The sequence below is a fragment of the Nesoenas mayeri genome (genome assembly GCF_963082525.1).
Source record: "Nesoenas mayeri genome assembly, chromosome: 7".
Lineage (NCBI taxonomy): Eukaryota > Metazoa > Chordata > Aves > Columbiformes > Columbidae > Nesoenas > Nesoenas mayeri.
This window is the reverse complement of record NC_137551.1, coordinates 22,162,533-22,186,387: the sequence shown is the minus strand read 5'-3', so window position 1 is coordinate 22,186,387 and position 23,855 is coordinate 22,162,533. Positions and strand designations below refer to the sequence as shown.

The window sequence follows — 23,855 nt, the reverse complement described above, 5'->3', positions numbered from 1 at the left end:
CAGAGAACAGAAATGACAGTGACTTAACATATTTTGAAAACGCATATGCTTATGGCTGTTCTGTAGGAATAAATGATGATTTTCTGAGCACTTTTTAATTTTTCTTTATGCATTAGCATTACTCTGACAACTGTAGTTGAGTTTCTCGTGATTTATAAAAGCACAAGACCCTACATTTTTAAGGCAGACCTTCAACAGCAACAGTATACAAAGGTTTGTCTCAGTAGTTCCAGTGTAAATCACTGCAGTACTTTAGGAGAAGAAGAAATGCCTAGTTGGATCCATGATCTTTTGGCAGTCATAACTGGCAGATGCTCCAAGGTGCCTTAGAACTATCTACTTCTTATTTGAAGCTGTTTATGATGAACTAGCAAGAACTGCTGTGAGAGTAAGCCTGTAAACACCCCCATACACACTGAATCTTGCTTTTATGAAGGTTAGCAGGAAGTACCACATTTACACATCTCTGTTGTCTGGGAATCTGCACCACATGAATATGGAATACTGGTGGCAGAAGTTATCTAGCATCTCAGCTGGATAGGAGCCTCCTGTTAGTCATTCATCAGAAGACAGTGTGTGCAGTATCCTTTCCCTAAACAATACAACTCTTAATAGGATAAGATAGTGCAGAAGATTAGGTGTCTCTTGAGGAGGAAACACACTGTATCTTGCATTCTGTGTTACCTCATAGACTTCAGAAGTTTGTTCCAATCCTGATCTGCCTATGCTATTGTGCTGGAGGTGGCTGAAAATGGAATATGTGGCAAGTGTGTCCTGGCACACAGGGACACTGAGAAAGAGGATTGACAGACAGAATGGTGGAACGCCAGCTCTTAAAGGAGCGCTGCAGTTATAAGGGCTACCATGAATGCATCAAGAGAGGATTGTGCAGGAGGTAGAGGGATGCAGAGACTTTGTTAATACAAAGACTTCTAAGAGATACACTGCCAGATATTGTGTCCCATTTTGGTGTCCATTGTTGGAAAAGAAAGTTGATGAAAGTTCTGGAAAGAGTTCAAAGAAGAGCTGTGAGAAATTGTTTTGAGGCTTAGAATAAGAAATCAAAGTACTTATTTAAATCTTAGCCAAACTGTAATTTGATCCTGCTCTATATACTAAAAATACACAGTGAAAGTGTTTTGGATAATAGATAAAAGGGATCTAATAAAATAGATTACAGTAAGATCCAGTGAATTGAAGCTAAAGCTCAACAAATTCAGACTGGAATTAAGCCACTGCATTTGAACAAAGAGGACTAACTTTTGGAACAACTACTTGTAGTCCAGTAGAGATATTCTACCACAAGAAATCTTTAAAGCCAAATTTATGCATGTTTTTCAAAGATATTCCCAAGCTCAAAACAGAAGTTCCATAATGCATGGTGTAGGAACTACTGGGCAACATTCTTTGATCTGTGCTATGCAGGAGGTCAGTCTAGATGATCATAGTATTCCCCCGTCTTTAATCTACTGAGGTGCATTATGACAAGCTTAACATATATTTACATGTTTCCATTTAATTAATAGAACATAACAGACTGCATTTATAGAAAGACAATTGAACTGTTTCTAGATACTACTGTACCTTTAATTTATTAGCTTTTGTTAAAAGCATGTAACAATCTAGAGGATATAAAGTATAACTTACAAAAATATAAATCTTGGTTATTTTATTTTTAGTATTTCAACATATTACTATATAGGATGTGTTATTCAGAGAATATGTTTAACAACCTGAAATTATCCAGCAAACCAAAACTGTGGGATATTACATGTCTTTTGTAGAGCAAATTATATATTAGGGAAGGTAACCAAAAATGGCTATATTAACATACTGTTTATATGAAAGATTATGCAGTGCACTATACTTGCATCCTGAAGAAAATATACATTTTAAGCCCTTTATTACAGCATTTTTTTTAGTATAAATATGCAGATTAAGAGTATGAGTGTTTTAAACAAAAAGATTTGATTTGTGTACAATAGTTATACACTAAAATAAGCCTGCCTTTGCAAGTTCACTTCCCATCTTCCTGTTTAACTGAAGAGATAAAAGAAAAATGGCATATAAAAACGTATTTTAGTCCTTCAATTATGGAAAACTTTACACTTCAATTTCTCGCTAAACACCAGGTGTCCTAGCTAGGTGGATTATGAAGATATTTATAAAAATATTGAGTTCCTGGAAGAAGAATATGAAAGACAAATTATGACAGTAAGAGGTATCCTTCCAGATGAGCATGTGTATCCTTTTAGTCTCTCTGTGTGCTTTCTGTAGAGGAATTATAGGCTTGCATTCATTCATCAGAGCAAGTGGATTCATTTCCCATTCACAGCTTTCCCAGTGTAGTCAGGCAGGATGCATAGGTCTGATTAAAGATGTGTTTGCATAAACTTATCGGCAGGCACAGGTTTCAACTGACATATTGGGATATACCTTTAAAACAACATTTTTGTTCTCATCTAAGAACAGGACACTGAGTGAGCTCATTTTGTCAGGAACGCAGCAGGGTTCCGGGATGCCAGGAATGATCCCCACTGCTTTTACAATGCTCTGGATTGTAGCATGATTTGATGGCCGAACAATCTGGAACAGAGAAGGAGATAGTTATTGCTTCATTTACGAGCAGTCGCTTTCTCAGATGAACTTGAAAAGTTACAACAATAATGGGTTTTGTTTCTCAAAAAAGTGAATGTATGTGGTTGAGTCGCAGGGCCATGCAGCATAGTCAGTCCCTCGCACTTCCAGGTCTCCTGCACAGGTTGTATCCAACAGAGATTTTGTGTTTCTTATGCTGCCCTCATCAATACCAGAGGGGGGCACTGGTGGCACAGCCAGCAGTCAGTAGCCTGAAGAAAGAATGTCCCTGACTGTACATACTAGATGCTGGAGGCAGGCATGAAGGAGAAAAGGTCTAAGGCCAGGCACACTTCTCAGTCATAAGATGACATCTTTTGTTTTCTTAACCTCTTGTCTGACTTGGAAAATTGGCTGTTGTCAGTATTTCCAAAATAACTATCCGTATGTTGTTTCAGTAGTATTTCTCCTCATGTTCGCTAACCTGGAATTAGTTCCTTTGTTCCTGGAGTAATTACTCTCTTTTGAAAAAGCAGAGGGCTCCAGGAGTACTGTCCACAGGGGGAAGCTAGTCTAGAATGGTCAGCCTTAAAGAGCCTTTCTGATCATAACCTCCTGACAAACAAGTACTTCACACCTGTAGTTTTTATCTGCTTCTCTTTGCCTTCCTCACCAGGCTTTTTATTCCCCCTGCCGCACCCCGGGCTAGCCTTGAAGTGAGGAAAGAAGATAAAAGGCTGGGAGGGCAGAAGAAGTATAAAGTGAGGTTTCACAGCCGTCTTACGTCTATATACCGTTCAGAATACTGAGCCACAATTTTATTTCTACTCCTGTTTTTTGGATGCAGTAAACAACACAAGGAGAAGAGGATGCAACCAGTAGGCATAACAGCAGAGAGAATAAGAAAAGAAAAAAGTAAAGTTATGTAAATAGTATACAGTTTTACTGTTTAGTAGCTAGATGTAACTTCTTTTTTTTTGTAAGTTTTATTCACAAACTATGCATGACCTCTGTAGTCTGAGCAACTTAATAGTATCAAACAGTTTTCACCCCTTCTGTTGCTTGAGGTACATACAGTCAAGGACAGGTGATGTTTACTGGTGACAGATGACAATATTTCTCTGTCATTGTCTCGGTAGAGCATGGAATGCATGTGCTTCAGTTACCTGAGGCAATAGTATGGCATGCAACCCACCACTGAGGCTGAAGCTTTAGTGACTCTTATTCAGTTGTCATGCTTGAATACTGTTCCTGCAAATGAGTACAGTAACAGTAGTAAAATTGCAGTAGTCATATCAGACTTTTTGCTACAGTTTCACAAGTTTTCTTGCACAGATCTGGTATATGTGGCACATGAAATCTTTCATCACTATTGGTACATATCTGTATATTAGGTGGCAAATTACACCTGTGGGTCAACAAAAAGGGACTTTGCTTACCTTCATGTGGAAGCAGATACTTCAAGTGAGAAAAACTATTATCCTCTATAGCTTCTCTGTTTCTCAAAAAAGAGAGTATAGGCAAAACATAATTTTTCATTTCAACATGAGAAGCTATGTAGTCCATAGGTATAACACAGGACCTATTTTTTAGGATAATTCAGTTTTGATAAATTTTCTTTAAGTGTAACATATTAGCAAATCAGATCCAAACCTTAATTGCTATTAAGGCTTTCAGATGTTCCTTGACTAAAGTGACTTCATTTGAGCCATTACAAGGAAGATCTGTGAAATCCACCCTTGATCCTTTGGGGTTTCAAGACAGCATCCCAATAGCCAAGTCCCAACAAGTGACCAATCCTGAAAAGTGCATTTCTATAATTGGCATATGTTGGCATAAATAGCAACAGGTTGCTTTCTCATGCCACCCTTCATCTTTAGATTTCAAAGCTGTTGACAAACAAGCAGTAGTGAATTAATCTCACAGCTACTATGTGAAGTAGAAATGATCTGACATTGGCCATGTCAGCAAATGTGGACAGCAGGAGAGAGACAGAAGTAGCTTTTGTGTGTTTAAGCAAGTGCAGAGAACAAGAGCTTCTAGAATCAAGTTCTTACTTGAACCTTTATAAAAAACCTCTTGAAGTGTTTCTAGCACCTTTATTATTTCATATTGTTATTTGAAACAGTCACAGATCCTACTGTGCTACTGAAACAGAATTTGTTCGCCCCATGTAATGGATAACCATGATTGCCCTCAGTGCCAGTTACTAACTTACAGGATTCCTGGGTATGAACCTGCAGAAGATCCTACTAGGATCTTCTCCAGCTGTGCAGTCTCTAATGTCTGCAAAGAACAAGTATATGTGAGAAAAGTCTAGCGTGAGCAGCTGTCTACAAAGACAACAGCACCAATTAGTTTTCTAATGCCTGCAAATGCTAATGCACAAAAAATGCTTATAGAAAAAAATACTTATTACGGACTGTTACTTTATAGAGAATCTGGCTGCCCAAGCCCTACATCCACAGCAGGGCCAAAGAGCACACCCATCCCACATCCAGCCAGGCTCTGAATTTTCCAGCCCCTCTGGAAACCTGGCGTGAGTGTTTAATGGTCTTGGGCTAGGCTTCACATTAGCCTTTCTACCAATGTGCTAAAGTGGAAAGCTTGAAATAACGAGTTGAATGTCCAGTAGTGATGGCTCTGAGGAAGTGCTAATGTTTTAAATGCTGGCTACTAAGTTATATAGAGCCAGCCAGCTTCTGCTCTTACCGAACCTCTAGGACAATCCTAGCTCAGAAACATTTTAAACCCCAGAAAATAGAAGGGTGGTGAGGCAGCCAAAAAGCAATTACACAGCAGGTTTGAAATACTTTAAATCCTCCCCTTCTGCCTGGCTTAAACTCCTTTTAGAATCTGTTTTATGATGAATTTGCCCCTCAAAAAAACAGTGCTCCCCATCTTAATAAGCAACACTTCTTAGCTTCAGGAAAGTTTTGTTTTCAGGTTTGAATTAAATTCTCAAAATGAAACTCATGAACTCATACACTTACAAGGATGAAATTGTGAGAATTGTAATTGCTATAGATCACGGAAAGCATATGTTCCCACCTACTTCCACCACATGTAGGACTAGCATTTATTTGGCAAATGCAGCAGTGCAACTAGCCATTATTAACCACATAAGGTAGCCTTTTCCCTTACAGTTCAGTAAATAAGAACTTGAACAGTAAGGCAGGTGAACTTGTTATGGCAAGATTTGAACCAGACCCAATTTGTATCTAGATCAAAAATTACAGTTATTATTGTAGATATGCAGAGTGATGTACTGATACTTTATAAAAAAAAAAATCATATAATGTGATGATTCTTAACATGACAGGTATGTAATTCTATCACCACAGTTCTGAAAGAGTACCTTGAAAATAAGTTATCTGTTGTCCATCACAGCTTGACTGTGTAGACCAAGTTTTCATGAATAGCCTTAATCTGACCTTTGACTTTGGAGTACTAAGATCATATGTGTGCTTTCCCAATTTAAGGCATACATGAAAAATCAAAAGCTATTTCTCTGTCCATAATATTTAGCCACTTTTATGCTCTGTCTTGAAGCTTCGTTTAGTCATGCTGATGTCTTAGTTATTTCTGTTCATTTGGAAACAGCCATGTAAAAAAGATATAACTGTGAATCTACCTTCTCCCCCCCTCTTAAAAATACAAAGCTAACAAAAGGTGGACTGCTCCCAAATCAAACAAAAGAGTGTGTCAAACTAAAAATCCCCAAATCTATGTATCTGTGACTTAGTTTTAAATTTGCCTGGGGTTTTTTTTGTCACCAAGGTGCTTGTGCAGCCACATTAGTTTATCTAGAAAACAAGTATCAAAATGAGAACTAAAGTATAAGTGGTTTTAATTTACAAGGGAATCTTTATTATATAGCAAGTAATATTTCCAGATAAGACATTGAATAAGTCAGCAATATGAGCTTATTTAACTATTCCAGCTAGAAATGGATCCACTCTCCTTTAGTTCTGTAAGCTTTTGTGTCATGCTGCTTTGCTCTCAAGAAGTCAGATGTGATAGGTGCTCCCTCCCCCTCTTTTATTTATTTTGCTTTTGTATGTATTAATGTTGTATTATACTGTGAGTCTATGGCAGAGGACCCATATTGCCAGGCTGTGGGTTTTTTTGGGTAAGTTACATGGCAATTGTGTTGCATAATCTCTTTATACTGCCAAAAAAAAAAAGAGGCTGTGCAAGCTCTCATTTTTATCAGACCATGTATTAATTTATGCATACGTGGATCAGCATCAGCTACACAAAAGCACGTGGTCAGATTTGTACACCCCACCCTGATGTCTGGGTTTCCACCATTCCTAGACTTAAACTAGGCTGTGTATTTACTCTTCCTGAAATTATACTACTTATTTCACCATAAACACACACCAGTCTCCTTGTATGTAATATAGGGCATATTCCTGTCTCAGAGCTTTGACATTTTCTGCTGTAAAACACTATCCATTATTTATGTGCTGAGTGACCACATGCAAAAATGGCAGTAGAATAAGTAATAAGGCCAGTTGTAGGTAGAATTGCAAAATAATTAGTTTCTAATCATGCAAGTTATGCAGTGCTTCAAGTCCTCTCCTCTTACTTGAAAGCCTTAAAAAATGCTGGTAATTCTTGTGCTACATAGGATTGCCAAAATGTCTCCTTTTTGCTATAGAGCGAGTGGGCCAAACCAGAATTCCATTGGAGAAAGAGTTCATGTTTGCCTCTCTATTAGGAAATTTCACACTGGGTCTACAGGAGGAATTCAGTACGGTAGCTTTAGGGTGTTTAAGGAGTTACAGGCAGCTATTTGGCATTTCCAGTCACATAAGGTAAATAAACATTTTTGTTCCAGAAGCATTATCTTAATTTTAAGAATTTAGTAAGTTTTAAAAAGCACCAGAGATTTTGACACACAACTATCAGCTTAACTAGCATTATTATGTTCAAAGTGACAAGCAGTTTCTTAAAGTTAGGAATACCTCATTGTCACTACTCTGTATTTTTCTCCTAAGGTATTACCAGTGTAGTTCAGAAATACTCTTCAGTACCTTGTTTTATTATTAGCATACAAAACTTTATACTTCTTCTACCACAACAGAGTAGTTTGATGACTCGTTGTTTGTTATCATATTTTAGTAAACTGCATAAGCCTTCATGTTATGGTTTCATGATATAAAATGAGAAATTTTAAGATAAACCTGAGACATTTATCTTATTCTTCAGATTACATTTAAAGGTAACTTGAAATCTTTTTGCACTCCGATTAATTAGTCGATGGAAACAATATTGCTAAAATTATTTTGGCTGAACAAGACAACAGAACACAGTGAAAAATAAAAATCTAAAGGAAAATGTAACTAACAGTATTTGGATAGGTATAACAGTAAATCAACTGTTTGCAAGCTAACAACAATGAAAAGGCATACTACCTTGGGCATTGGAAATTCACATGCCCCCGCACAGTAGTAGGCATCAAATGATTTGGGAGATATGATCCATTCATTCCAGCCAATATCAGCAAAGTCAACTTTCATGTATCTTTTTGAACAAATCCTTGGCTCATTCCATTGTTTTCGCCTTGCTTTCTTCATTGTCTTCTCATCAAAATTTAGCACCTGAGACTTTGTAAGTATTTCTGTATTTTCTTGCCCTTTTCTCCTTCGGTCTTTGCGTGAGGCTTTAGGTTTCAAGGACTTGTAGGCATTCTCCCATATGTCATGTTTGTTGTATTTATTGCTGTTATAATCTATTTCTGGCAACTCATTGTTCTGAATAGAGCTAGAAAGGTACGTATCCCTCCTCACTCGGGTATCAGTAGAAGCATTAGGGGATAGATTTGGGTCCCCATCATTGGAAGGGAATGGGTCGTAACGCTGTAAGGTGACTGCCACACTGTTAGGTTCAGAGATTGCAAGATCATTGGCATAAACTAGTATATAAGGTAAATGACTGGCAACCTGTTCAGGGAAGCTCTGGTGTTTCTCCCCAGAATCAAGCTCAGCACAGAGAATGGGCTCTCCAGCCTGTTTTGATTCTTTTATGATGTGTGAAATGTCCTTTGCATGCCAAGCCCCTCTCCTTTGCAGAAACATGGTGAAGTTCCCTTTCACTAGTCTGTAGGCAGAATTCTGCTCAATGCTTTGGAAAATGAGGTTGAGCCGCAGGATCGAAGGCAGGTGAAGGAGGCGGCAAGAGGAGTTCTTGGACCGCTTACAAAACACTTCCCGGTGCCGAGGGCGTTTGTCAGCATAGAAGTGAAAAGTAGCAGTAAGGATCATCTCCGAATCCTGCATGGATGTCAGATTGAAGCAGTACAAGGGCTTCTGGGCCAAGAATTCTGCAAGAAAGCAAGGAAAATATGGAGAATTATTTGAGACCAGAAAAGGTAGTCAGATCCTTATTCTTGTATAAGTGGATTAACAAATTTTGCTTTTCATTTACCCACTTCAAATCACTTAGTACAGTGAGCTTGTCACTTCAGCTTAAAACTATGGTGAATAAAGGGAGGGAAAAACCTTTACAATATTTAATAGCAATATTAGAGTAACACCAGGAGGGTCCAACACACTGGGCATCTTTTGTATACATGAGAGAAAAATGTCTTCCCAGAGGTTTCCAGTTTCAGACTGCTTTTCATTCCAGGCAAGAGAAGCAATCCTTGCTTCCATTCCATTTCATCTGTAACAAAGCCAAGCTCAGAGAAGCTGTAGTAGAGCAGTACCTTACTCTATACTAGCTGAAAACCAGATTTAGAGTTAATATTAAAGCTGGTCTAATCTAAAGCTGGCTGCAAAGATTCCTGAAAGATCTCTGGGTGCTAACTCTGTGGGCAACAGCATATGAAGTTCATAATCCATAAACAGTGCACAAGAGACATTTCACAAGGGAGCTGGAAGTAAATAGTGAAACATATTTTGAAGCCATTACTCTTATGAACAATCCTTCTTTCCAGTATACATCATGTAGAAGCTTTGTTTAAAGCATTATGAAACCCTTTTGGTTTCCAAGAGTTGTGTTTTGATCTGCCTGAAGTTAATGACAGCTACTGTTGAATAGAAGCTGACTCCTAAAATTCAAACTCCATTTGATACAGCTCCTTTTTAGCTAGTTGAACAATTTGTGTTCCAGTTACATCTCAATACTCTTCTCAAGGAAGGTGAGCAATTTTGCACTAATAACTGTTTACACTATGTTTATTTAAATAGTAGAAACCCCTCTTATAGTCTTAAAATGTAATCCTAGAATCAAAAGACCCTACCTTCACAATCTATCATTGTGAAAAGTTGCTTTTTTTTTTTTTTTTCTAGCTAGTTCAAGAGTATACAGGGAAATGATTGCAGAACCAAAAAGTTCTGCTGAGCTTAGACTGGTACTTAGAATATATCATGGGACTACAGTGGGTAAGTTCGCATCTTTAGTTAACACAAGTGGACAAACCCTCCATCAGACCTTCTTGACATACTTGGAAATTCTCTGGCAGCAGGGAGAAAAAAACAAACAAACACAAAACAAAAAGCAACAAACCCAACAGCCAGTCTTCCTAGAAATATTTATGTTTCTTTTGCAATGCACTCTGGATAATAAGCCACAGAAATTTTGAAAACAACAGAAAGGCAGTACCATTAATTACCACCTGTCAGAATGTTCTTCCTTTTAACAGTTTCATTTGAAAGATGGAAATTAATAGTGCTACATCTCACTGAATTGGTGCATGCTGTCTTCCAGTTCATGCTATATAGAACCATCATTTGGACTAAAGCACAGCAGGTTAGGATGCTCATTAATCCTAGGCCCACACAGACCATCTGAAAGTACAAATGTTCAAGTATGCAATTTCCACCTACACCATCTGTGTTTTTTTTCCTGATGCAGTGAAGCAGAACAGCCTGTACTGATGCCCACATAACAGTTTCATAGGTGCCAGAGAGGCTAGCAGAAACAATATTCTGGGATGACAACCTACTTGTTTCTGTCAGTGCAGGAGAGGATTGCTATCAGTAAACTTTTAATCGACACTAGTCTTTTGTACAGGTGCTCATACTATGAATAAACTTCAGAGTTTAGATTCTATTCAAGTCTTTGAAGCATAGACATTTCACAAGGCTGCCAGCCTATCCTTCAAACTGAGGAAGAGAATAATTGCAATCCTTTAGAACACCAAGCTGTTATTAATGTTTGCTCCACTCAATCTCTGTGGCTCTGCGCTGGACTCTCTCCAGCAGTTCCCTGTCCTTCTTGAACTGAGAGGCCCAGAAATGGACACAATGTTGCGGATGCCGTCTACCCAGGGCAAAGTAGAGGGGAAGGAGAACCTCTCTCTCGACCTACTAACCACCCCCTTTCTCATGCACCCCAGGATGCCATTGGCCTTCCTGGCCACAAGGGCACAGTGCTGGCTCATGGTCATCCTGCTGTCCACCAGGACCCCCAGGTGCGTTGCCCCTACACTGCTGTCTAGCAGGTTGTTCCCCAACTTATACTGGAACCTGGGGTTGTGCCTGCTCAGGTGCAAGATTCTACTCTTGCCCTTGTTATATTTAATTAGATTTCTCCCCGCCCAACTCTCCAGCCTGTCCAGGTCTCACTGGATGGCAGCACAGCCTTCTGGCATGTTAGCCACTCCTCCCAGGTTTGTGTCATCAGCAAACTTGCTGATAGTACACTCTATTCCCTCATCTGAGTCATTGATGAATATATTGAATAGTACTGGTCCCAGTACCGACCTTTGAAAGACTCCACTAGACACAGGCCTCCAACTAGACTCTGCCCCATTGACCACGACTCTCTGGCTTCTTTCCTTCAGCCACTTCACAGTCCACCTCACTACCTCATAGTCTAGACCGCACTTCCTGTTTAGCAGCAAGGATGCTGTGCGAGACTGTGTCAAATGCTTTACTGAAATCAAGATAGCCCACATCCACTGCTTTGCCGTCATATGTCCACCTGGTTATGTCCTCATAAAAGGCTATGAGGTTAGTTAAGCATGACTTCCTCTTGATGAAGCCATGTTGACTGCCCTTAATGACCCTCTTATTCTTGAAAAGCCTTGAGATGGCACCTGAATGGAGAAGGAAATGTGGTTACTAGAGATTATTATACATAAACAAAGAAGGTTTTTGTTAAAAACCAAAGCATTTGCACCCCACTGTAGTATTACTCTAGTTTTAACAATTCTGTGAAATCTCTGATAGGAGGTATCACTGAAATAATGAAAAGATAGAGACATTGGGTTGTGGAAAGCATTTCTTATGGTGGCCCTTCTGCTATGCCTTCAGCTATTGTTTAAATATTCACCATACTACAAGCTTTGCAGGTAACAGGACTTCTCATAATAGAAGAGAATGTACAGAATCACAGATACGGCTGTGAAACACGTTTCAAATGCAAGAGTCCCAGAGTTTCAGATAGGAAAGTAACTTGAAATCATAGCTCAGAGAAAGGGAATTTTAATTCATCTAAATTAAATCTGCATTTTAGAGTGAAGCAAACCTGCCACAATTCTTTGTAGGACATAAGAATTGGTGAATTTGTAGCTACTGAAAAGCCAGAAACCTGGAAGTACAGGCTTTTTAGGAACTGAGGAGACTGGATCATAGTCATATTTATCATATTATGTCAGATCGTTCAGGCTTTTACCAACCTGTCAAACAAGCATTGTTACATTTTCCAGATCTACTCTGAGTTGAACTGTACTAGCTGTATACATTAAAGCTGTTAATATTTTACTGATTTTATGTAGCTCTGATCACTGTAGGTGGCTTCAAATTAGGAATACAGGCAAGATGTGTGGAGGATGCACACAAGAGATTAGTAGAGGAAAAAAAGGCAAGTGTCCAAGGAAAGAAAATATTAGCCTTTAGCAGGTAATCCACATAGGAGAAGATTGCATTGCAGTAAGTAAAGATTAGCGAACAGATTTACATGGTATTTCTGATAACACATTTGTGAGAAATATGCAGAGAACTTCATTTAAAAATATTTCAAGCTGTGAAATTATGTTAAAGAAAGACTCTAGAGGCCAGAATTACAGTTCTGTGGGTAATCTTAATTTACTTTTCTTGCACATTTGCATTATGATATAGTCTTAATTAAATGGCTGCTATTTTCTACTATTCACCACATTCTTCGCTTTATTTAGCACAGAGGATGGATGATGTTTGCACAATGAGCCTGAGCTACAAGAGTCAATTTATGGGGAAGTTTCGTGGCTTAGGTAGAAGATTTCTGCCATGAAGAATAATTTCCCACCAGTTTCAGCAACCTGGCTGAAGTTGGATAATAATATTTCACATTTGGTCACAAACCACTTATGACTTGTCTGTGTAACTAACTTCAGTCAATTGGTGCCGTTTTCTAAAGTTACAAAGTTCCCTGAAAACTGGAAATCACCTAAAGAAAACAAACAAACAAACCAACCAACCAAAAAAACCTTGGGAGATTAATTCATAATTCATAGCCTCTCAGCCTCCTTATCAGAGAAATAATGAACTCTTGTGACCAAATGTAGGGGTGAGCTGAGAGGAGGTAAACAGATGTTTGTGAAGCACTCTTCCTGAGGTGAGAAGTACTGCTAGAGAAACAGGAAAAAGTTGTATTTGGAACACATGCAAATAGCACATGCATATATATAGCAAGTGCCTCACATTGAATATGGAGTAATATTACATATTCAATAACACAGTCAACACCATCTGTACCCTTTAAGGGGTATGTAGGATGGCAATACAATTGTGTAGTTAAAAACACATCAATAATGCATATGACAAAGGGGCAAACCAAGTTTGGACTGACATTTTGCACCTCTGGAGCCCTCATCTTGGCAACTGTAACTAACACTGATGTTTGAGTGTCCCCTAACAAACAGCTTTAAGCTACACCATAGGAACAGCAGGTTTGAGATTTTCTGAAAGGTACCTGTTTAAACAAGTAGTAGGTCAATTTCTTGGGATAATGAAAATAAAATTATTATACATGTAGTCTGTTTATCTCAATATGATCATAATTATAATCCATATTCTATAAAGAGCAGATGTTCCATGTCTTGTTTTAAGAACAAGCCTATTTCTTCTTTCAGAAGAAAACACTAGAATTTCTTGGAGGAGATAAAGAAAAACATACTGCCAGATAAGATTCTTCTCCCCTCTCTCATCTAGTGTCATTCTAGGGTTCATTTCAGACTGTTCATCATTAGGTGAATGAGTTACTAAGAAATAAAATTTATTGTCATAACAGAGGAATGTTGCAGAGGAGCTTCTGCTGTCATGACACATTGCTGGGGAGACAAGGGAACCAGTAGAAAAAGTACACAGATGGGACACAGGAGACAGGAGTTTTGGACATAGCTGTGCTAACGTCCATTGCATGAAAGGACGAGTTGTAAGCATCTCTGCCTTGATTTCATGATCTGACAGATGAGGAAAGTAATACCATTTTGTAATTGTTCATTACAGTCTGTGGGTAGAAAATGCTGCTATTTAAGTTTTTTAAACCAGAATCTAAAACCACTTAGGTACAAGTAACTTGTTCAGTAGATTAACTGAAAAATTAAGAAAAAGAATATAGTGCAATCCTTGCATTCTTCCCAACTCACTCTTGGGGTCCAGGACCTTGGTTTGCTGCCAGTACCAGCTGCTCACTTCACAGGAAAGTACGAGTGATAGTAGGATATCACAGAATAACCATCAACAGTGGAAGTTCCTTCCTAATGCTAGTTAGTGAGCAGGTGCTATCTAATATCTAGAGGATGGTGATTTATTTCTCTCCCAAATGCTCACAATTACTGCCCATCCTAACTCCTTGATTTCTAGACATTTTCATTAACAACTTAGCTTTCCATGGGACCTCCTCCTTCAATATACTTAGTTTTAAATATTGCATTTGACCTAGGATAGAAATGAAGTTGGGGTGCACTAGAGAATATAAGTTATTGTGTGGTATTATAGTAACCATTCCCTAAAACACTGTGTGCTGCCTTGCATTCTACAAATGTTAAGTGTAGGAGAAATAGACTCAAACTTGCAAAAGCCGATTTTGAATTTGTCTATCAGATGTGCCTATAAAAAATGAGTATTTCTAGCAATGTAACAAAAATTATAGAAACAGATATAATTCTTATTTTAACAGCAAAGATCCTAGTTGTAGTCTCTAAGAGTTAACTGAAAAAGGAAGACATTTTCCAGAAAAGGTATTTTGGGCTTCCTTGGCCCAAGGTAACAAATTTAGAGTATCAACTACACAAGACTTTTCTTTCTTATTTTGAAGTAAGACCGGGACTATGAAAGTGCCGTTTTAACACAGTGTATGTGCTCTTCCACCCTCATAATTAAGCCAAGTAAAAGTGGAGAGAGGGAAGTCAGACATCTGTCTACTCAGGTTTAGGCAGCGCGATGAATTTAAGATCCCCAGCAGTTCTGGGCAGGCCCGTAGGCGGCACCCTTCCCAACAGGAACGTGTGAGCCTGCGAGAGTAGCTGGAGAGGACCTGCGGCTGGAGCACCCGCTACCAAGCTGTATCTCTGGAAAGATCGTTAGACTCAGTGCGATGTGCGCTGGGAATAGCGCTTCTTTTGTGGTGTTTTGCATCCGCAGCAACAGAGGCTTACTGAAGGGATGTACCTTGTCGCAGATCCTCTCGGTGAAGGGTACGGAGCCGGGGGAGGTGGGAAGCCGCCCGCAGAACGGAGACACCGTGTACATATAGTTAGCAAGGTCCTCCCAGGATTCACCCAGCGTGACAACCTCCGCAGTCACTGACAACCTCGGCGCAAACCCGTCACTTTAAAGAAAGAGAGGAGCGAGGGGGCTCCGGCGGTGACCGCCGTGCACGGTCCATCTTACCTGGCTTGGCTTTGAAGCTGCGGACCGTGTTGCCGTCGCCGGGCCGGCTGCCTTCTCGGTTGTACTTCTCGTAGAGCTTAAGCATGTGGACAGTTACCATGTCTTGAGCGATACTGCCCAGCGTAGGGGGCGGCGGGGAGCCCCCACGGGGGTCCCGACTAGGGGAGGACGAGTCCCGGGCGGCCGGCGGCTGGACGGGGCAGGCAGGCTGGCTGCTTGCTCCCTCCCCCGTAGGCGAGTGGCAGCCTCCATGGCCCAGGGCCCAGAGCAGGAGGCAGCAGGTCAGGCGGCCGGCCATCGGGGGGATGTTGCTGGACGGCCGGGCGCGGAGCCGCTCGGTGGCTGCCTGCGTTTGGGACTCCCGGTTGGCCCTGCCGCACCGGGGCGAGGGGGCGGTGGGGCCAGGGAGGGAGGAGGGAAGGTGGGGGCGGCCCCCCCCTGCCGCCGCTGATGCCGCCTCCGCAGGGCCAATCCCGGGGCCGGGGGTGAGGAGCTGCGGGTACGAGGGGAACTCGCGGGAGGGAACGCTGCATTCCTTCAACGTGGGGCTTCCCCGCTCTTTAGAGCGTAGCGGGGAAAAAGATCTAAATGAATTGGTGCGGAGCCGCTGATTGGAGACATATGTCACCGCTGCCGCTGTGGCAGCGAGCGCTGCGGCAGGACGGCACCTTGGCTGCCTGTGCCAGAGAGGGGGGAGCTTTAAAATAGTTTCTGAAAGATAGAAGCAAATAGATCACCAGCGGGTAGGCTGGCGGTGGGAGAAGACGGGAGGGCGAGTGGATGGCATGAACTGCATGAGAAGAGCCTGCACATGCGTGCAGAAAGAAGTGGAAGGGTCCTTTCTATTTCGACTGGCAGAGCTGACAGTGCTGCCTTGGAAAGGCAACGCTGCAAATAGGGTTTGTTTCAGGAATCCCGGAGAAAAGAGAAGTCCTCTGTGGGTCCACACTCTGGAAGACCCAGTGTGAACTAGCCAAGAGTGCAACAAGGGTCACTGATAATTCCAAGCAGTAAGGGTTAAAGGGGCTGTGCATGGGTAAACTTTCGTCATTGGGCTGTTTCTATGTGTGATCTGAAAGAGGAGAATACTGGCGTGAATTTCTGAAGGATTTACATGGCTTAGGTCTGAGGGGGTTGATTTAAAAGTGAATGGTGCATGTTGCACTTATTCATCATGTGATACAGGTAGTTCTGAATTAGAGTTTATAGTCACCCAGTGGGTATAAATGCTGCTATAATGAATAGCAGTTTTAAAGACAACCTATAAGGAGAGTGGTATATTTTAAGGAAATTTCTTCATTCTGCCTCGTTTTTTAAAGCTTGTCCTCCAGTAGCCAAGACAGTTACTTTTCTTGGAGAGTATACAATGCAATAATTGAAAACTTGTTGGAAAAAGGTACTGTTGCTGTATATAACACAACTCTTTTGTGATTTTCTAACCTTGGAGTGTCAAATCTGAGCAGATACTATTGAAAACCTCTGAACCACGAGTTTGTAGGTTTTGGATCATGGCAAAGAAAAGTTTGATTCATTTTTAAAATTAGCACCAGGCCACATTGCTCTGTGCCCCATGAATGTATGAAACGAACAATTTGCCAATACGAATTTGCCCAAATGTATGTTGCTAAAGTATCAAACCTCCTATTAATTAATCTTTCCTTCTAAAAAAGCCAAACCATCCTTTAATGCCTTTTTTTTGTTTTGTTTTGTTTTGTTTTGTTTCTTCTCCATGGTAGCATGCTCATGACCTCCACTGGGGGTGTGAGTGAACCTTTTGTTGTTTGTGGTTTTTGTCTGTACTGTTTCTATACAATCAAGGTCCTGTGAAAAGGAGGAAGAGGCAGCAGGAGGTAGGAACAAGCTGGGCTATTTTGGACCGATGTCCCATTAAAATGTTCTCTCTCTCCTTAACTCACTTCAAACTCCTATTCAGGCATACACTTTGTATCAGTCTTTAACCTGCACTAAAACCTGTAGGACACTGATACTTTGACACTGTTGGGAAAGAATTAAAGAATCAACCAGGGATGGCTAATATTTCTTGCCTTATTTTATTGCAGAACAGCAGGAATTCAAAGTCTTTAAAGCTCTGGTACGTTGACTCTTTTATGTAGCTGAGATGATGAAATAAAAATGTGTTTGGTAAAGGAATTCAAATTAGCACTGGGTCACATAATTCCCCTGTTCTGAATATGGCAAATCAATGGCATCTCTAAGGCATCTAGAAGCAAGAGCTATGCAATTTCTGCTCATGCAGAATAATATTCCTAGCGTGGAAATTTCTGCTAATTAAAGCTCTTGCCAAGTAGAGTCTTTTTTTATTCTTCCTCTTAAATAGCTCAAGTCAAAGCTTTGCAAGTTAGGACTTGGAGAAAGTCTATAGTTAGAGCGATGCATTCAAGATTTTACACTGCAGATCTAAGCTTCCTACTAAAATCATGGTGTTATACTGTTATACACCCTTAATAACAGCTCATTATGAAAAACCCATCACCACACACAAACAAACAAACCAACCCCAACAAAAAGCAAACCAAATCAAACACCAGACCCAATACAAAATAATCTTTACTTATGGAATTAGAGACATCTATACAAAGGAAGTCTTGTGACCTGTGCTTGTGTTTTGTTGCAGAATATAATATAGGAAATATGTAAGAGGGGATATGGGGGATCAGGAGGAGTACGTCTTCTTTTTGTTCTATGGTAAAAGAACTTACTAACTCCCTTTAGGGTTATTTCTAGCTATATTAAAATAATTTTGCCCAACTCTTTATTTTTCATAGTAAAGTCAATAGCAGGGATAGTGAAGGTTAAAACTCCAGGGAAGTTAATGAAACATAATTTATTACTGAGGTTGGGCTTCAGTCCAAATTTCTGGTTACTACTTATTGTAGGACATCTCATTCATTTTTCATTCACAAAAATATCTTTGCTATGTACAATGCTACACAGTTAGCTAGGACCCTACAAGACCATTCTTTAAGTATATAACTTATTAATTAGAAATTAATTGAATGAAATGTAGTGGGCTGCAGGTTCTCATAGAAACTGATGCCAGAACTCTAAAAACCCCTTTCACATTCCATCCAAAATCACATGGTGTGACAAGAATGATATATGATCAGTAAAAAAGTCTTTTATATTTTGTTCAGTTTTTCTGAACAATAGTGAAATTATCTTAACACCCAAAAAAGAACAAAGAGGCACAGTGGTGTTTAGGTTTTACAGCAAGCAGAATGAACAGAGCTGATCCAGAGCCCTGGAGCGCTCTTAATGTTGAGAGGAGAGTTTGGGCATATCAGGCAGCACCTATTGTTGGCAGGGAAAGCTTTGCCACTTGAGAAGCAGTGCTCACTGTCCCAGTCCATCCCATCAGTTCAAGAACTAGCTCTCACCTTAGATTTCCATTCTGGATCCACACTCTCTCATGTTGCAGCCTATGGCAAGAATAGCCCTTCTCCCTGACAGACTCCCTGTCCTTCATCTTTAGTGACAAAATATTGTTTCATCTGTCTTACTAGGAAGCAAGAATTGCCTCTATGCACATCCTACCACACTATCACTGGTACATAATTACAGAAAGTAAGGAACTAGGAACCAAGATGCACAGACTCCAGTGTAGCATAATGTATCCCGCCCTACTGTAAATGCCTAAAACTGTTCATATGGTCTGTACTCTAGGAGTGCCTGTTGTTTTTCATTTGCTATAAAAGAAGTCTATGTCAGCTAGCTGAGATGTACACAAGATGAATTTCACTCTAAAGGGGTGGCAGTGTCAGGTAGAGAGCACCTTCCTCTTCTATTAGTTTCGCTGGCATATGGTGGCACATGCACTATTCAGCCTCAGGATTAGTGTTTTGCAAGACTGTGTTTAACTTTAGTTTCTCTTGACACAATTTGCATGCAACAGGTATTGGCATATTAATCCCTTAACCTCATCAGTGCTGAAAATGTCATAAGTTTCTATCGCTTGTCCAGTTTTATGTCACTGAGAGTTCAGGACTTATTCTTCCATATTTGAAGACTTTCAGAACATGTTTATGACAGATCTGACTATTTGGAGCCAGAGACCTGTGTTTCTACCTTGAGGTTCACCATTTATGCTTCTAATGAGGATGGCACAGACAATTATCAGACAAGCATCTCCTATTTTGTTGCCATGGAGGAGCTGCCAGCCTCTACTGGAGGATTTTCTCCATGACTAGGTTACTAAGTGCAAAGTCGTCACCTGGTATTAGCAGAAGCAGTAATTCTGTGATGTTACTAGGCACTGGTCTAAAAGGAAGAAAAGGAAGACCATGTCAGGAAGACCATGTTTTATTTTACATATATATAGATAGATATATGCCTATATATCTATACATATATATATATATATTTTTTTTTTTTACAGTAAGCACTTAAATTTTTTTTCAGTGACCCATGCCCCACCAGATAGAGTTGTTTAGGAACAAAAAGGCTTGATATTTTTTCCCATTAAGAAAGGTAAGCGAACTTTTCCAGTGGAAATTCCAGTGGCAACTTATATCATTGAAAACCTGGTTTATCCAGGTTAGTAATGCTGCCTTGGAACTGACCTGAACTGCAGTAGCTCCTGTCATGGTTTAAGAGATGTCTCCTTATTGTGAGAGGATGCATCACGAGTGCCTAGCTGTTGCTCTTCCTGTGATACATACACTTTTCTTCTGTGGGAGAGGCAAGCTACAGACCATGCAGGAGAATGAGAGCACAAAGCAATCAAGCCATTCCAATTGTGGCTGAAGAAAAAGTAGACAGCTTTAGGGAGGAAAGAGGGGGGTTAAATCCAATTTCCTGCTCAAAAGCAATTTTAAGGAAATATTTCAAGCAGCCCTAGGTACTAGTCTTTAAGTTCCAGCCAGCAACCTATAGAGTTTTGAATTCCCTGTTCTTTTACTCAGTTTGTTTCCTAGTCAGCAGAGACTCTTACCTAGACCAGTGTTCAGTACAAGTTCGAGCTCAGCCTGATGCACTTAATAGGCAAGATCGATATCTGCTGAGCATCAGTTGCCAGTGTAAACACTAGTGCTTTTCCAGAGAGCAAGTGCAAATGGAAGATGGGTTAGATAGGCTTAGTGAGACTGCAGCCTACCAGTATATACCCTGCATCAGCACTACGATGGCCAGCTGTAATACACATCTTAAGATTTCTGTTTACAAGTGGAATTTGAAGGCTGTGGAAAGAGGGTGGGGGAAAGGCAGCAGCAGCTGGGAACCATCCATGGCCACAGCTGGTTTTGCAAAGATCTTGCAAGTTGCATTGGGATCTCTCCAGGATTTTCTTGGTTTGAGTAATGCTGCAGATGAGAGGAGGATATTTAGTGCTGATAGTACAGAAAGGTTTCTGCACAGGGTGGACGAAACTAGACAAATATCGGAAGTGTTCTAGCAGCGTGATGAGCTGCTGACCAGTAGGTGGCAAGCGTGCCACTAAGCCAGGGCTAACCCAGGGCTCTCCGGTTGTCTATGGAACACTGTCGCGTCCTTAGGGTGACAGCTAAGATCATTTATGATCCTGTAGCATCTTCCCAGCGAGCAGCTCTGTCAGGTAGCCTCAGTGTTTTCATCTTGCATATTCATAGCCTTCTAAGCCTTATGATAGCTTTGGCTGGCTTCCTGCGTTGTGCTTGTGGGAGAACCTGGCCTTGTGGGATACACTTGGTGCTCACAGCTCTTCTCTGAGCTATAGCAGCTGTATTAAGGATCCATGCTTAATTGCAAGTGATGGAGAACTCACAACAAAACTGTACTTTCAGTCATATTTAAGATTTACATGTAATTTTTATTTCACATTTGCTGGGTTTTGGTTCCCATGCAGATTCTGCTCTTTTTTTCCCTTTGAACTTCAGTAAGGTTTCTATGCAAGAATAAGTGGTTCTCATGCTCTTGCCAGAAAGGGCGGCATTGCAGTCATGAATAAAGGCAACTATGAAGCCTGACTCAGATCAGTGGTGTCTCTTCCATAGTTGGATGTTAGTTTAGATTCAGAGCGTTTTAAGTACCGTGGAATGGAAGATGCTGCAGATATTTAAGCAGAGGTGATCCTGCCCTGAGGTAGGGTGAAGAACGAAATGATCTCCTGGAGACCTTTAGTTCCTAAAAATTCTGTAGTTCTATTAATGGAAAGGGTGATATTTTATAGTGGTAAAAATAATTTTGATACTAAATATGGCAGATATGCTAGGGCATTTCCTCCCTGTAAAAACGTATCCAGCATTTGTGGTTGACCCATATACACTGAAACTATATTGCATCTTAAGCTTCTCTTAGTTTGTATGAGATGCAAGAAGCACTTTTTTTGCCTAGGTCTGTTTGTCATCTTTTTGGAGCATGTGCTCTTTGTTATACCATCAGAGATATGAGAATGTATGGTTTTACCATTTTAATTGTCTGGATCCATGCTGACATCCTTCCCTCAACCCTGCAAATACTGCAAAATACATGCTTTTTAGATGCATTCTTTCCCTGAGCAGGTGTTCTGAATGTGAAGGTCACTTCTTCAGGATAGATGAAAGTAAAGAGATTAGAGAGGTTTTGGCAGGTTTCCAAGATCATCTTCTGCAGGCAGCACATAGGCCAAAGAATGGATACATGTACAGGGTATTTTGACCATGATTCCATACCCAGCTTGGATTGGTTTTATGGTAGATCAGAATGCTATTAGGAGTACAGAGTCCTTTTGTGGCTTCTCTCTGAATCAGTGATAATCATATAGTGGTTATGATGATCAGAGTCAGACAAGATTTGAGGGTAGAGGAAATATTTTTTATTAGATAAGTATCATAGGGAGGCTGAAAGTTTTTCTGAATTTTCCAGCCATACTTGTTGGTCTAATGACAGTTATTGCCTGTCTGCTTTGCTTCTGAATCCATGAAGCCTCTGTTTCTTATTCTATGTAAGCACTTACCTTCCTCTTCAGTTGTTTCAACAATTCAGCAGTATTTATTTCTCCAGATACATCCCTTTTTCCATATTTCTTCAATTCATATGTCTCTTTCTAATTTTCCCAGACTCAGTGTTTTTGATGGGTGATATCAACATCTCTTACCTCTTTCTGAGAAAATCCTATTCTACCTTTCAGCCTTAAGCAGAAATGTGCATGAGTGGGTGAGTGCAGAACACTAGTTTTCCTGAGGATTTCACTTTTCAGCTATCTGATTTGAAAGAGTCATTCAGGTTATCATCCCATATTATGTTCAATATGCTGATAAAAAACCAACAACCAACACAGAAGGTGACCAGAGCATGAAGTGGAGTTTTTATTCTGATGTCTATAGGCAGAGTCCCTGGTAGTAAGCAGAATTCACTCATTGTATGTAAGCTGACTTCACAGATTACTGCTGTGTAGTTTGGGTCCACATGGGTATTTTTCTTCTTGTAAAAGAACACTAAGGGAATGTTTTGTGTTTTTCTGTTATACTAAGTTGTGGGCCAAAATGTAATGTCACTACATTAACTTCGGAGTTGCACTCAAGATGAATTTGGCCCTGTCAGTTGTTAAATTCTTGCTGTGATTGATATCAGCTTGCTTAGAAAGGGATCATGCCAGACTAGCAACCACAGAAATCATCAGTTGAAACTCCACCAAAATTCGCATTCCCTGTAAATTGAAAAATTAAGCTTTGAAATAAAATGCTTTGTTCTTCAATCTCACACTAACTTTTAATTCACATTATATAACTCTTAAGCTATTAGGAAGATGCCAATTAAAACAGAATGGATTGAAGTATTTGAGTGGAGAAAAATAACAACATGATTCTAGATGAGGTACTGTACTAGGTTCTAGGCATCTTGTGGCATCTTATCTCTGATCTTTTCAGTTGTGAATTTCATTGCCCTCCACCTTCATTTATCATAGATGTACATAGATTTAAATAAATTAAAGTCTATTCCTGGCATATTTATTTTATGAATTCAAAACCACCCCTCATCTGTAGGAATGACTCAACATGAACACTTTCCCAGCTCTTTCTCCCAAGCTCTATGCAGAGGGATTTTTTTCCATGGAGAGAAGAAATACCAGAAATTCTGTAAGCCTCACTTGGAATTGCTTTATAACAGATTTATGAAAAAAGCTTGTAGACAAATATTGAAGCAGAAGAATAATGAAGCTAACACTAGGGTTTTTTTTTTTTCAGTACTTAGAGGTGTAATTGCGTGTGATTTCAATAAACTTCTAGTCTGAAAAGCTTGTCTTTTAATACAACATTTTATGTTATCAACACATCAGTGGAACAAAAGGAACAAACAGATACTAAAAAATATGCCATCAGTAATGGATGGGTTAGTCAGTGTTGGATTAAAAGGGCCACTGATTTAATGTCATGGCAATCCCTTTCCACACCCACAATGGCATTGTATGCTATTGATTTCTACATCAAATAGCTATTTCCACTATATGTACCAGTGCTGACGAGTTTCTGCAAG

At 40.0% G+C, this 23,855-nt stretch overlaps 1 protein-coding gene across 1 annotated transcript; it reads right to left on the bottom strand.

Annotated features, from left to right (window-relative positions):
* Nucleotides 1-2,394: 2,394 nt before the first annotated feature.
* On the bottom strand, nucleotides 2,395-15,705 carry GDF10 (growth differentiation factor 10; the record flags this gene model as incomplete). Its single annotated transcript, XM_080348069.1, has 3 exons — nucleotides 2,395-2,586; nucleotides 8,001-8,908; nucleotides 15,408-15,705. 3 exons carry the CDS (start codon nucleotides 15,703-15,705, stop codon nucleotides 2,395-2,397), a joined length of 1,398 nt encoding a protein of 465 aa, XP_080204195.1.
* Between the last annotated feature and the right edge of the window lie 8,150 nt (nucleotides 15,706-23,855).